Source organism: Aythya ferina (assembly GCF_964211825.1).
Source record: "Aythya ferina genome assembly, chromosome: 20".
Lineage (NCBI taxonomy): Eukaryota > Metazoa > Chordata > Aves > Anseriformes > Anatidae > Aythya > Aythya ferina.
Genome location: NC_140318.1, coordinates 8,306,861 through 8,319,206, shown reverse-complemented (window position 1 = coordinate 8,319,206; position 12,346 = coordinate 8,306,861). Strand labels below are relative to the sequence as shown.

At 56.3% G+C, this 12,346-nt stretch overlaps 1 protein-coding gene across 3 annotated transcripts in view; it reads right to left on the bottom strand.

Moving 5' to 3' along the window:
- Nucleotides 1–12,346, bottom strand: part of ASTN2 (astrotactin 2) — a 315,865-nt gene that overhangs the window by 8,639 nt on the left and 294,880 nt on the right. For all 3 annotated transcript variants that reach the window (XM_084494620.1, XM_084494621.1, XM_084494623.1), the window contains one exon: nucleotides 461–561. In XM_084494620.1, coding sequence (XP_084350746.1) covers nucleotides 461–561 — 101 coding nt within the window. The remainder of the gene's footprint in view (nucleotides 1–460; nucleotides 562–12,346) is intronic.

The window sequence follows — 12,346 nt, the reverse complement described above, 5'->3', positions numbered from 1 at the left end:
AGGGAATCAGAGTGGAGAACAAACAGAATTAGTTTCAAAATTGGGAAATGCAGCTATGCAAGTGGTTGGTGTTTCCAGTTCAGAACCAAAGCAGCCACCACTGACAGCATCGGAGCACCCAGAGGTGGCCGTGCCCCCATCCCAGCCAGGGCTGTCCCTTGTGCTTTTGCAGGATGCGATTGCCCTTTCCAGGGGACGTGTGTTAGTGGCTCCCATGGCCGTGTGAGGGGACAGACACGGTGGCACAGGACCATGGAGCCACCAGCTCCAACTGCGACTTCGCTACAAGACACTTGCAATTTGTCGTCCCCTCCCAACCCAATGCCCAGCCTCATTTATGGAGCTTGTGTGCTGCAAGAGAGGGGACTGCAGGGGGTTGCAGGAGCACAATGGATACAGGAAAAGCAAAATTAACAGGAAATGTCTTTTGTCTTTGAAAATGAGGTGCCTGAGCGCTGACCTTCTGCCTTGCTGTCATCCACCAGCGGGCAGGCTGTCCTCAGGGTGACCGTGCTCAGCTCCGAGTGTCTCCCTCGCGTGTCCACCGCATAGAGGGTGAATCTGGAAGGCAGGAAGGAAAAATACATCTTTATCCCTCAGCCCAACACCACCGGGTTGTTATGGGAACTGCCCTGGGGAGAGAAGGGAAGAATGCGGTCCAGGCTCCCATCAGTCACTCCTGTCATCTCAAGGAGATGTGAGAAGGTCGCGGGCTCAGAACTGGAGAGCACCCAGAGGGAGAAGCCAGGGCCGTGGGGACAGGTCCGAGCTGCACGCTGCTGCCACATGCCTGGGGAAGGATGCAAACCCCTCCAGGGTGCTGAGCCATGCACACAGGAGCACCCGGCAGTGCTGCGGGGCTCGTACCTCCTCGCAGCAGGGCAGTAATTCCTGCCCTAAGTAGGCTCGTGCTGACAAGCGACAGCTCGCACACATCCTGCGAACGGCCCTTGAGGTTGTTTTCTCCCTCATTTCCTCACCAGGGTGGGGCTGGTTAAAGGGTGGGAACGATAATTTCACACTTGAAGCTAATGGAGAGCATCTGACAGTAAAATACGGCTTTTGTGCTGGATGGAGAATTGAATAAACAGGCTGTGGCTGCATGGGACGTCCCGGGATGCTGAGCTCAGAGCCCTGGTCAGAATATCAAGGCTCCAACACGAGAATGCTTCTTCGCAGCAGGAGCAATAATCTTCTGTCCACTCTCCCAAAACGCATCGGTTTGTGTCTATTCACTCTGAGCCAGGCAGGGGAACTCAAGCTGGCTTTGACAAAGTGCAGGGGCGGGCGAGAACCCCGCAGAGATGCCTGGTAGGGGGGTACCCAGGTCCCAGGAAAGAACACGGCCCCGCTCTTATCCCAAGGGAAAACTGTGCAGAGCGCCATAAAAGCAGCTGAAGCTTAAATGGGATTGAGACCCCCGAGGCATGTTTACTTAAGGAATGGTCCTAACTCCTCAGCACCCTTAGTGGGGACAGGAGCAATGCTTCCCCTTTCCTTAGCCCCCCCGGCAGCCACCCTGCGTGCCCCACAGGCAGCTGATAAGGGCTGACATTTGTGCGGCAGCGATTCCCAGCGCAGGACATGCTCTCTCGGAGCAATTAGCATCAGCTCCTTAACAATACCCACTGACTGAAAGGACGCCAGCAGACTGCCAAGGAACCCACTTGTGTGTAGGGACAACTCCCGTTTTCACAAAGCCGGGGCGGGCAGGAGACGCACACGCTGAGCTCGCCCAAGGAGCTGCTATTTAATTCTCTGGCATGACATCATTTTCCATAATTTACAAGGAACGGAGCTCCGAGTGGGAGCATCTCAGGAAGGATGTCCGCACTGCGCGACTTCACAAGTACCACACACAGGCTGTTCTCCCGCTATAATTAAGGGACAGCAGCAGAGCAATAGGGGAATGGGAATTCAAGGCAGGAGTGTGACTGCGGGGCTTTGCAGCCCAGCCCGCAGGAGCCGCCTTCCCTCCTCGCTCTCCAGCAGAGGAGCGGTTCAAGGTGAGGAAGGAGGCTCCTTCTGGCAGCAGGGGATGTTTCTGCGGTTTTGCAGCATGAAATCTCCCCTCTGTGGGTCCGGAGAGCAGCAGCAATAGGGGCACCCAGTGCTGAGTGAGGACCCCAGCCCTGCAGCCCATCCAGGCACCATCGGTGGGCATTGCTTTTCTTGCTCACCAGCATGAGCCTGGCGAGCAGTAAGGGGCTCAACGAGAGGGTTTCTGCTGCGAGCTGGTCTCCCTGATCTCCGTCCCCATCCTGGGGTCGTTCACTCAGCTGTGTTTGTTGCATCCCCTTTTGTAAATGGGAGCACGCAGCTAATGTGCAACCTCTGCTCTGCCCGCAGCAGCTCGGGCTGTGAGGCTCCATTAGCTCGGAGGTAATCGGTGCCAGAGCGCTTCCCTCGAAAACAGCAGACTTTTATCAAAACAATTGTAATAGTCGGCAATTAGTGCCCGCATCACCCATTCCACCGCCGGCGGGGTCAGGAGAGGGCATCTCTGCTTGGCAGGGTGCTAAAGCGCAGCCTGCCCTCCGGGTGATGGTAAGGACCCGCGGCAGCCCTTTGGCTGTGCTTTTGCCCTCTGCCAACAGGAACAGAAACAAAGTCACTCAAATGCCAAGAGCAAGAGCATCTGGAACGGTCAGGGCTGGGTTAAAAAACAGATCAACAAACAAGCCCTCCGTATCATCATGTTCTCTGATGAGATTAAAAAAAAAATAAATAAAACTAGAGCCTAAATGGAAAAACAGCAGAAATAAAGTGGGGTTGATCTGGTCATAAAGAGTGTTTTGCCTCACCTGAAATTAGTCCTCCTCCAGAGACCCTGGAGGAAAGGTTTTCTTTTCCATTCACTGAACGAGGGATGTTTTGGAACCAGCACCAATAAATTCAGCTTTGGTGGAAGCTGGCAGCCCCAGCACTACGCAGCCCTCTGCCCCTCTCCAGCTCCTTCCAACGAGTGATCTCAGAGGGTTTTAGCATTAATTATGGTCTAAAGGATCACCCTGAAGCACAGCAGTATTAATAACTCCGTTTTATCGATGGTAAACAGAGACATATGGGGTGAAGCATCTCGCCCAGGAGAGCCTCAGTGACGTGGGCAGTTTGCAAATGCAGGAGAGGATGGGTCCCAATCTTCTTCTCAAACCACTTGACCACCCAGCCTCTCTGCAGCAAAACACTTTTACAGCCAGTTAATGGCACTGCGCAGAGTGCTGGGGGTTATTTTTTTTTTCCCCTTTATTTCCGGAAACAGACAATTAAGAGAAGAGAGTGCAAAGATTTGTGGCTCGGCGTAAACCCCGCATTAACAGGCGGCTCCTGCTCAGCGCATCCGAGAGGAACCTCTGGCAGGGCTGGGACCAGCCTGGGACCCAAGGGGCACCAAGAGGGTGGGCAGCTGGTGGGAGGACAGGGACCACCGGCAGGGACAGGGACGTCTGCATGGCAAACACAGGGAAATGAGTGAGCATAAAGGAGGGAGGGAGGCACGCAGAGCCCCTGGCTGGCTGGAGCCCAGCTCTGCACATGCTGGGCTACATGGGCATCCTCCTGCCACACTTACATCCCCTTACAGCACCTGAGGACAAAACAGGCAACAGCTCTGCCAACAGTGACCTGCACCTGATTATGCCAACACTGCCCTTTAGAGACTTTGTACCACAAAACGAGGCTGGAGAGCGGCTCTGAGGGTTTTGCCCACGGCAGAGGATTTTGGAGGTGCAGTCAGTGCCAGGAACCGAAAGGTCCCAGACCCACACTCACTGCATGAAGTCACGCCAGACAACCTGGGATGCCATACGGGAGCATCCTGGCAGAGCTCCTCCACAACCTGGGGGTGTTTTGTGTAGCCATAACCATGCCCCGTGACGCTTTCTCATGCTCCCTCTGTTTTCCAAAGGAGCTGGGGGCTATCTGCTGCTGCCTCACAGCTGGCCCTCCTTTTCAGCTGTGCCCTCGGTAAGATCCCACGTGAACCCTGCCGTCAGAGAGCGAGTGAGATGGGTTTTGCCCAGAGGGGTTCCAAGGAGCATTTCACCACTGCAAGCACATCCGCTCTTGGCAGAGAGCAGCCCCTCCATGCCTGGAAACGCAGCCACCTCTGCAGCGAAACAGCACACCAAGTCCTATAAAATAAGGCTGCTCCAATGTTTACTACTATATTGAAACCCACTGGGACCAGAAGGAACTTTGAGAGAGAGATAGAAAGCAATTAACATGTGGCCTCATGAAATGTCAGCAACACCTTCCTCGTAGATACCCCACCCAAAGTTGGCTAAAGCCTGGATTTTATCACTAAGCTCGAGATACTTCTGGGGGGGGGAAGAGAAAGCGGGATGGGGGGGTTAGAGTTTCAGTTCCTGGAATCCAGTGATTGTGGAAGATTGTCAATTGCATTCAAAAAGAAGAAGAAGAAGAAGAAGAAGAAGAAGAAGAAAAGAACAATATGTTTCTAGTCTTTCTCAATGCAGAGAAAAAAAAAAAGAAAATACAAAATTCTAAAGGCACAAAACCACAAGGCTGAGAATGAAACCCCAGAACGTGTTATTTATTTATAGACAACAATGCCGGCTCATGATTTTTTAACTCCATCTCATGATGCTCATGCTGTTTGAGTGCTTTACTCATGATCCTTATTTGTGGGAAGGGAGATAAGGGTTTCTGTGTCTGACCTTCCTTAGTTGGCGGCGGATTTCTTTACATGCTGCAGAGATATCCCAGGCATTTCTGCTCTGGCGCGTGCACTGCTCTTCCCGAAGCTTTCTGGGCTCATGCAGCTGGTCAATGTGATGCTGTACCACAACCAAGCAGCTTGGGCTGCAGAAAAAAGGGCCCAATAAGGAGTCCACGAAGCATCTGCCAAACACCCGTGTGAGGTTAGCGAGTGCCTATGAGCAGCAGCTGCGCAGCAAACCCGGCCGTGCTAAGGCATCCCCTGCAGCACGTAAATGGGGCGCAGGGCAGAGACGCTGCCCCAGCAGCTCCAGAGCCCAGCGTCATGGAGAAGCTCGGTCTCATGCTTTCCGAAGTGGAGCAACCACGCCGTGCTCTTGCCAGGAGGGCTTGGTGTGAGCTTGGCTGATAAGCCTGGGCTCAGCGCCTCTCTCTCCTGCAGCCCCGGGGCTCTGCTTTGCTGCTCGCTCCAAGGCAGACCTTTACGGTACCACCACCCCTGATGATGAGCATGAAAATGCAGCCCCTGGCCTGGCTCATGCACATCCCATGGTTGGTCGCAGCTCATCTGTGCCACCAGCACAGCCTGGGCTCCCCAGGCTCACACACAACCGGCACCGCGTGGCTGAGGCTGGCCCAGCGAGCCGACACAAACACATCCCGCCCCTGCTCTTTTCATTTCCTGCTCCAGCTGAAAAACAATTTGATGGCCTCTGTTTAAAAGCCCCTGGCAGAGCAGCTCCTGGCAATCCCCGCCTGCTCCCAGCTGCTCAGTGACCCCACGATGGGATGTGGGACACCGCCAGCAAAGCGTGGGCTGTGCCCGAGCGCATGCAGGATGGAGCATCGCTCAGTTCCCACCAGCAGCCTCCCCGAACCATCACTGCCACCAGGTGGGAGAGCACAGAGGTGGAGCTGAGCCGTGGGTGCTGCAACCCCAGCTGTGTGCTGTGGGGTTGTGCGTGGTCCTGGCCCAGCCATGGGGCTGCTGGGTGCCCACCCACCCCTGTCCCCATGTTGGGGGTGCCCAGATGTGGCTGGAGGGAGCTGAGCGTCACAGCAAGTCTCATGGATGGGCACAGAGCAGGAGCAGGAGCAGGAGCAGGAGCAGGGCTTGTCTGCCAGCAGCTGTCTGGGCAAGCACAGAAGGGGGGTGTTCAGTGCAAGCATTTCCAATTCAGAAACCATTATGTTTTAAAAAATAATCCAATCAAATAAAAAGCAACCCATCCACACCAGCCACAGGAATGCACTTTAGCTTACTGGTAACTCTGTGATTTGAGGTAATTAAGAAAGGTAAATGAGAGCCACCCCTCTGGTCTCTGTAGCAAACAGTGAGCACACAATGAGTAGCAAGGGCTTTTTTGAAAGGAGAAGCTTTCTGTGTCCATCTGCCGGGCCTCCTTTTTGGGCTGGTTGGTCATGGTGGGCCCCTCTTTGTGGTGCCAGTTAGTGAGGTGGGCTCGGGGTACCAGAGACCTCACAGCTTGGGGTTTGGGCTGAGCTTTACAAGGCAGTGGACATTCTCTTGTTGTCTCCTTGGGTCTGGCATGGTGACAAATATCACGGCAATCAGATGGAACTGGTAGGGCATTTGAAGGCTGGCAGGAACACAGGGCTGGGCTGTGCTGGCATAGAGGGGGCTTCCCGTGGTGGACAAGGAGCTGTTGAGCACCTTGGAGCCTGCTGCATGGGGAGAGGACCTGAGGGAGGTGACACCAACTGCTCCCACCTCCCAGTGGTGCTGCTCATGGAGCACACGCCTTCCACAAAGGGACCAGCATCTCCTTTGTGCTGCCATCATTTTTGGCTTTGCCTTTCCACTTGTGCCTATGCTGCACAAAGGAAGCGGCGGATCCTGAAAAAAAATATTTTTTAGAAAGCTCTCCCCCCATCTCCACCACCCAAGAAAAGCACCTTTTATAACTGGGCTTCTTCCAGCCATCTGTGACAAGTGCCCCGTGTCCCAGCAGCGCGCCGGGAGGACAGGCGAGCAGCACCGCGGGTGCCACGCCAGGTACTGGAGCTCTGCCGCCCCGCGCGCACGAGCCTGTCAGTAACTGTTCTCACCATTCACACCTCTTTTTTTTCTTTTTCCAGGACAGCAAATGCTGTGAGACTAATCGTTACCCTTCAACAGATGCCTTCCAACAATGCTGGAGAGTGGTTGTCAGATGGAGTGAAATAAATGTACCTGCCACGGAGAGCTTCAGGTGTCGGATGCTTTTTGGAAGCGCGCAAAGCAGCGTCCATCAAATCCTGCTGGCAGGGGGAAGACAAGACAAGGGGCTGCTCGCTGGGGCAGGGTTTTGCTTGCTGAAGGAGACTTCTGGAGAAAGGCAGACCTGGGCTCTGAGATGGTGAGGTGAGCACGTCTATATGCAAGGTGGATCCCCAGGCAGCACCACGGAGTGAGCTCTGCTGGAGCCCCACCAGCTCGGGTGCCGAGGAACAGCAAAATGCCGCTCTAACTTTGGGCACTCAAGCACCGTCTCTGCAGGGCACTGGCTCAGCACGCTGCGCTGCTCCGTGCCTGAAGGCTCGCCCGCTGTCCCCCAGCTGGAAGGCAACGGGCAGCCAGAAGCTGGAGGGAAGGGCTGAGTGCCTGGCCCCTGCACCAAGCAGCAGAGCCGGGCTGCCCTTGCTGTGCTCGCACCCCTCACAGCGTTTCATCCATCTCTCCTCATTTCAGAGCCCTGTCACAGTCCCAACAAAAGGATGAAAGGGAAAGAAGGAAATTAATTAAAAATCCCGTGCAGGCTACTGCCCAGATCCACTGCCTTGCTGCGAGAGAAATCCCTGGTAGGACAGGCGCTGCAGGCACAATGTCTCCGTTTCCCCAGATTTCCCTAGAAGCCCTGTCCATAGCCCCCCCCAGCCCCAGCACAGCAATTCCCAGCACCGCAGTGGCTGTGAAAGAGAGCCTTGATACACGGCCACCTCCTGCTCCCTGGAGCCCTGCTCCTGAATGCGACCTGTGTTGGAGGGCCAACATCCCACAAGGCGCTCCTTTGCCATCCGCACACCTTGTGGGAGGCAGTGCCAAGACGGCCGTAGGCAAAAACATGTCTCACTGCAACCGAGGGAAAAACCCAGCCAGATCCAGCAGGGCCAAGGTTTTAGGCAGGAGGCGCAGTGCTGCCACTGCAGCCCCTCTTTTCGCTGCATCCCCACGGTGCTGTCACCATCCTGGGGCTGAGAGCACCCGCGGTGCCTGCTGAACTCCCCCCTCTCCTTTTTCTCTCTCTTGCAGCTTTCCTCCCGTGGCATCCCTGCTCCGTGCAGCCTCTGCAAGCAGCAGGTAATTGGTCCCTCACCCCTTGCTTGTGACACGGTTTCTGTTTCCCTGGTGCATGGCTCATGTTCAGAACACGTCCTGGCAGCAGCAGCTTTACAGCACTGACCAAGGCAGAGCCGAGCAAGTGCCCGTACAGAGAGGGGCTGCTGCACTGGAAAAAGCTCCTGGTGGGGATGAAATGCAGATGAGAGAACAGCTCCTTGGCACGGGAGCAGGACAGCGCATCCAAAAAGCAGCCCTGAAATGAGATAACGTTAACACAGCATGTCGCAACCCTGAGGCTTCTGCTCCTATGCTCACTCCAAGGACTAAGGGGTCTTGGTCTTTTGTTAGCTTGAAGGTGCCCAGCAAAGCCTCAGGATGTCCCAGAGAGAGCTCCCAAATGTTGGGGATGGGACAATGGCAGAAAAAGCTGGATCGCTGTGGAATTATCAGATATGAGAAGAGGGAGAGGGGGTGTTCAAGGTCCACGTTTTTTGGTGGTTGTGTCCCTTCGTCCTGCTGGCTGTGAGGATGAGGTTTAGCAGATGTGCTCATAGAGGCAATGCAGCAAGAGCTGGCCTGACCCTTCACAGCCTTCACTGCCTGTCCCAGGGCTCGTGGCAAGCTGTCCCCACTCACCTGGCAAGGTCACAGAGGGACCCGGATCACCCAGGAGGTGAGTCTTAGTGTCCTTTGGTGGAGGGAAGGACCAGGAGGAGGTGGAGCTGAGCCACTCTGGCTGGTGTCTTTGTCTCCAGTGAAGCAAAAGCATCTCCTATCGGTCTGTCAAGCGCCAGAGTCCCTGTTCTGCTGGGACTCACCAGGAGATCCCAAACAAAGCCCTTGCACGAAGGTCAAGCGAGTCGCCTCCAGCTCCCCGTGCTGCTGGAACAATTCCCCCCACTTGGCTCGGATGGGAGCTGCGGGCTGCAAACCACAGGAGCTCGCCCTGCTCCGGCTGCAGAGCGTCAGCGAGAGCTAGTGATGGAAGCGAGCTGTCCTGGGAGGGCTTTCCCCAGGCTCAGCGTCCCCCAGCTCCTGCCGCAGTCTTTACCCTGGCACCGTGACACCCATCGCTCCTGCTCTCTGCCAGACCTGAGCACCCCGATCCCCCTGCTGCTGGGACCCCCCGACAGCACCCACGTCCTCTCTCCCTCTGGCTGCAACGCCTTCTGCTCTCCCCGCAGCCCCTGCCCTGTCCCTGGGGTCGGGGACAAGCCTGCCCCTCTTCCCTGAGCCCCAGACAATCCAAAGCCTCCAGCCTCAGCTCCATGATGTTACATGTTTAGGGGTAGGTCATTATTTTGAGGTTTTGCTCAGCTTCTTTGTAAAAATCAGTGGCTGGGTGGGTTTCAGCCTCATCTGAAAGCATGAGCATGTGAGTCCTGCGTGCCGGGTGGGTCTCCAGAGAGACACGTCGCTTTGGGTACCTTCCTGCACCTTGGGCCAGTGTGGGACCGCTGCTCTCCTCCCTCCGAGCACGGCTGTGGCTGCAGGAGACGAGAAGGCTGCTCAGAAGGCGAGGGAGAATAAATCAAACTCTTCCTCCCGTTGTGCCAGGGAGAAAGGAGAGAGAAGAGAGGCCCTGGACCCCTGTGGCGAGCTCCACAATGGAAATGTTCGCAGCTAACCATACCAGCCACTTAACCTACAAATGCTCTGCGAAGCTTGGCCATGGCCGGCCCCAGGGAGATGGGGGGAGAGGAAGGTTGTGACCCTTGGCAAATTGGGAAACATTTGCCCCTCCCAACCTCACAGTCATTCTAAACAAGAACCAGACACTCCACAGTTTGCTACCCCAGGAGTTCCCCTTGGTGGGGCTTGTTCTCATCCTCCTGGGGGCTTGGCTTCCATCTGGACTGCTGGTTGAAATCCAGCCCAGACTGGTAGCGACTTCAAAAGGCAGTGTCATCTGAGGAGTAGTGGGTGGTCTATGTCAAGCGAGTTGATGGCTCTCTGTTCTTATATAAGCCACCACAATAGGGCCTCCTGGTCGAGAGCCTGAGAAGAAAGACAACGGGCCGCACCGACCGCAGGGAGCGGGGTCTCCCTTGGCCCTGGGGTGGTCGCTGCGGCGCAGGGCGCATCACCTTCGGCCGGCACGGGGCGGCTGCGTGCTCCCTGCCCGCAGCGTCCAGCTCCGTTGGGTTTGTCCTCTGGCACCGCCTGCCAGCCCCGGCTTCACCCTCCTCCTAAAACAAAGCAACCCGGAGCCTGCCAACAATCAAAGCACACAATGGGACGGCTGGGAGGCGGGGGGACGCCTCCGCTTGCCTCCGCTCGCAAAATCCAAGGAGGGAGCCAAATGTGCCGGCCTCCAAGCGAGAGGTAGCCATGACTTGCACTGGTCTGTGAGAGTGGGTCCTTGCCACGGCCCCAAACCCACCCGGCAAGGGCTGTGTGTGCCAGCAAGCCCCAGCAGAAGGATGCCAGCCCATTCCCCGGCCACCTTTGCCCGCCGGCCTCTGCCCCGTGGCCCCGGCTGGCAGGGGGACGTGGTGAGCGGCTGGCAGCGGGCGGGAGGTTCTCACAGCTCCGGCAGGGACAGGGTGGCGGGGGGGTGGGTGGGAGAGAAACAAATAATAAAAACAAAATCCCAGTAAGCACGTTAGAATTCGTTTGAAGTGCAAGGGAGCTTTCAGGCAGGGTTATGTACATCTCCCAGCCCGGCGTGATTTACACATTCCTTGCAAGCAAAGGAATCTTCCCCGATTTGAAGTAAAACAGATGTTTTGGGTTTTTCTCCCCCCCCCCTCCCCACCCCCTTTTAATCATTTCTTTATTGAAATGATGGCTATACGGCCGAGCAGTCCTAAGAGCGAGCCCTGCTACCCCCAGCTGGCCTCCGAGGGGCTGGACACCCGCTCCCGTGCACCACGAAGCCGCCTCGCTCCTGCAGCACGGCACGGGACGGGTTGGCGAGTGTCCGGAGGTGCTGCTCCAGAGACACCTCTCCTGGGAGTCTCCTCCCTTGTTTTTCACTCCAGGAGCAGGGACTGCAGCTCCCGGCAGCTCTTCTGAGCTAACACACGGGTCCACCAGCCGTGCTCCACCAGCCCAGGTGAGGGCTCCAGCACTTCTTCCATCAACCACCGGTCCAGGGGACTTGCTGTGCTTGATGGTGGGACTTGCCCATGCCTCTAGACCCCAGCACCATACCTCACCCCATTTGTGATCTGTCCTGAGGGCATTTTTTAAGAACGGTAGCCCAGCAGATGCCCACGAACTGCAAGGGTAACGGGAAGGAAGCACAGAAGCCGCGATGCTCTCGCACCCCCAAGCGCAGCCAAGCACAGGGGATGGAGTTTCTCTCTTGGTTTGAGCACTGTGTCATCTCAGCCAAGTCACTTTGCCCCTATTTTTATCCCATTTTTTCTACCCAGGAAAGTCATTCAGGGAAGGAACTTTTTTTTCCCAGGGGGATGCCCAGCACTGAGTGCAACGGGGGCTTCTGAGCACTGGTTGATGCTGCAAACTACCAGTGCAGCCGTGCTCTCGAATTTACACTCATAATAATAACTCATGGCCAGTAGCAAACCCATCCAGCTACCCCATCTTTCCTTTCTTTCTCTTTTTCTTTCTTCTCCTTTTTTCTTTCAAATCCTGCTGTTATTTCTCAGTACTTCGTTGGTGGCAGGGTGGGAAGGCTTTCTGTGACACATTGGCGAACCGTTGGGACTCACTCCCATTCCCGTCTGGTACACGCGATTGCACAAGAGAGAGAAACAAACGGGGATGAGGAAATGCGTGTTTATGAGAGGCAGCGCTGTCATCGTGAGCAAGGGACCCCCCGCAAGAGAACCAGCCTGGGAGCCGGTTGAGAGTTTCCATTCTCTCCTAACACTCCATTCATGCCTTGTTTCATACCTCCCCGGGGGCTGCGCCACTGGCCGCGGTCCCACCGCGCGGCGCGGGGCTCACCCCCCCACGCACCGCCTTCCGCGAGGTTCGCTGGGAGGGGGGGGAGAGGGATGCTGTTGTCTCATAAAGATAATGAATTGAGAAAGAGCAGCGCCCTTTGCTGTTGCATGCGCTCCTCGTTCTCCTCCCATGGCCGGCGGCAGGGCGGTTTGTCCCCGCAGCATTCTCCCTGCCCGCTGTCCTCGCCCCGTTCCTCCCCGCGCGTGGCTCTCCGTTAGCGCCCGCCAACGAGGCTCGCTCGGCGCGCCTGCAATGAGCGGCCTCCTGACCTGATCGGGAACCCTCCGGATAATCCAAACCACATTGCCGCCTGATCGGATACATTCACCGGTAAATAACCTTGACTGCAGCGGTCTGGAAGAGCGAGGGATCCTATATCAGCGCTATTAATGATTTAGGGCCGCGCATCGCTTGCGGGTGACACACGCGGGGCGCATCCCTCGCTAACCCCAGGAGTCTGCCCCA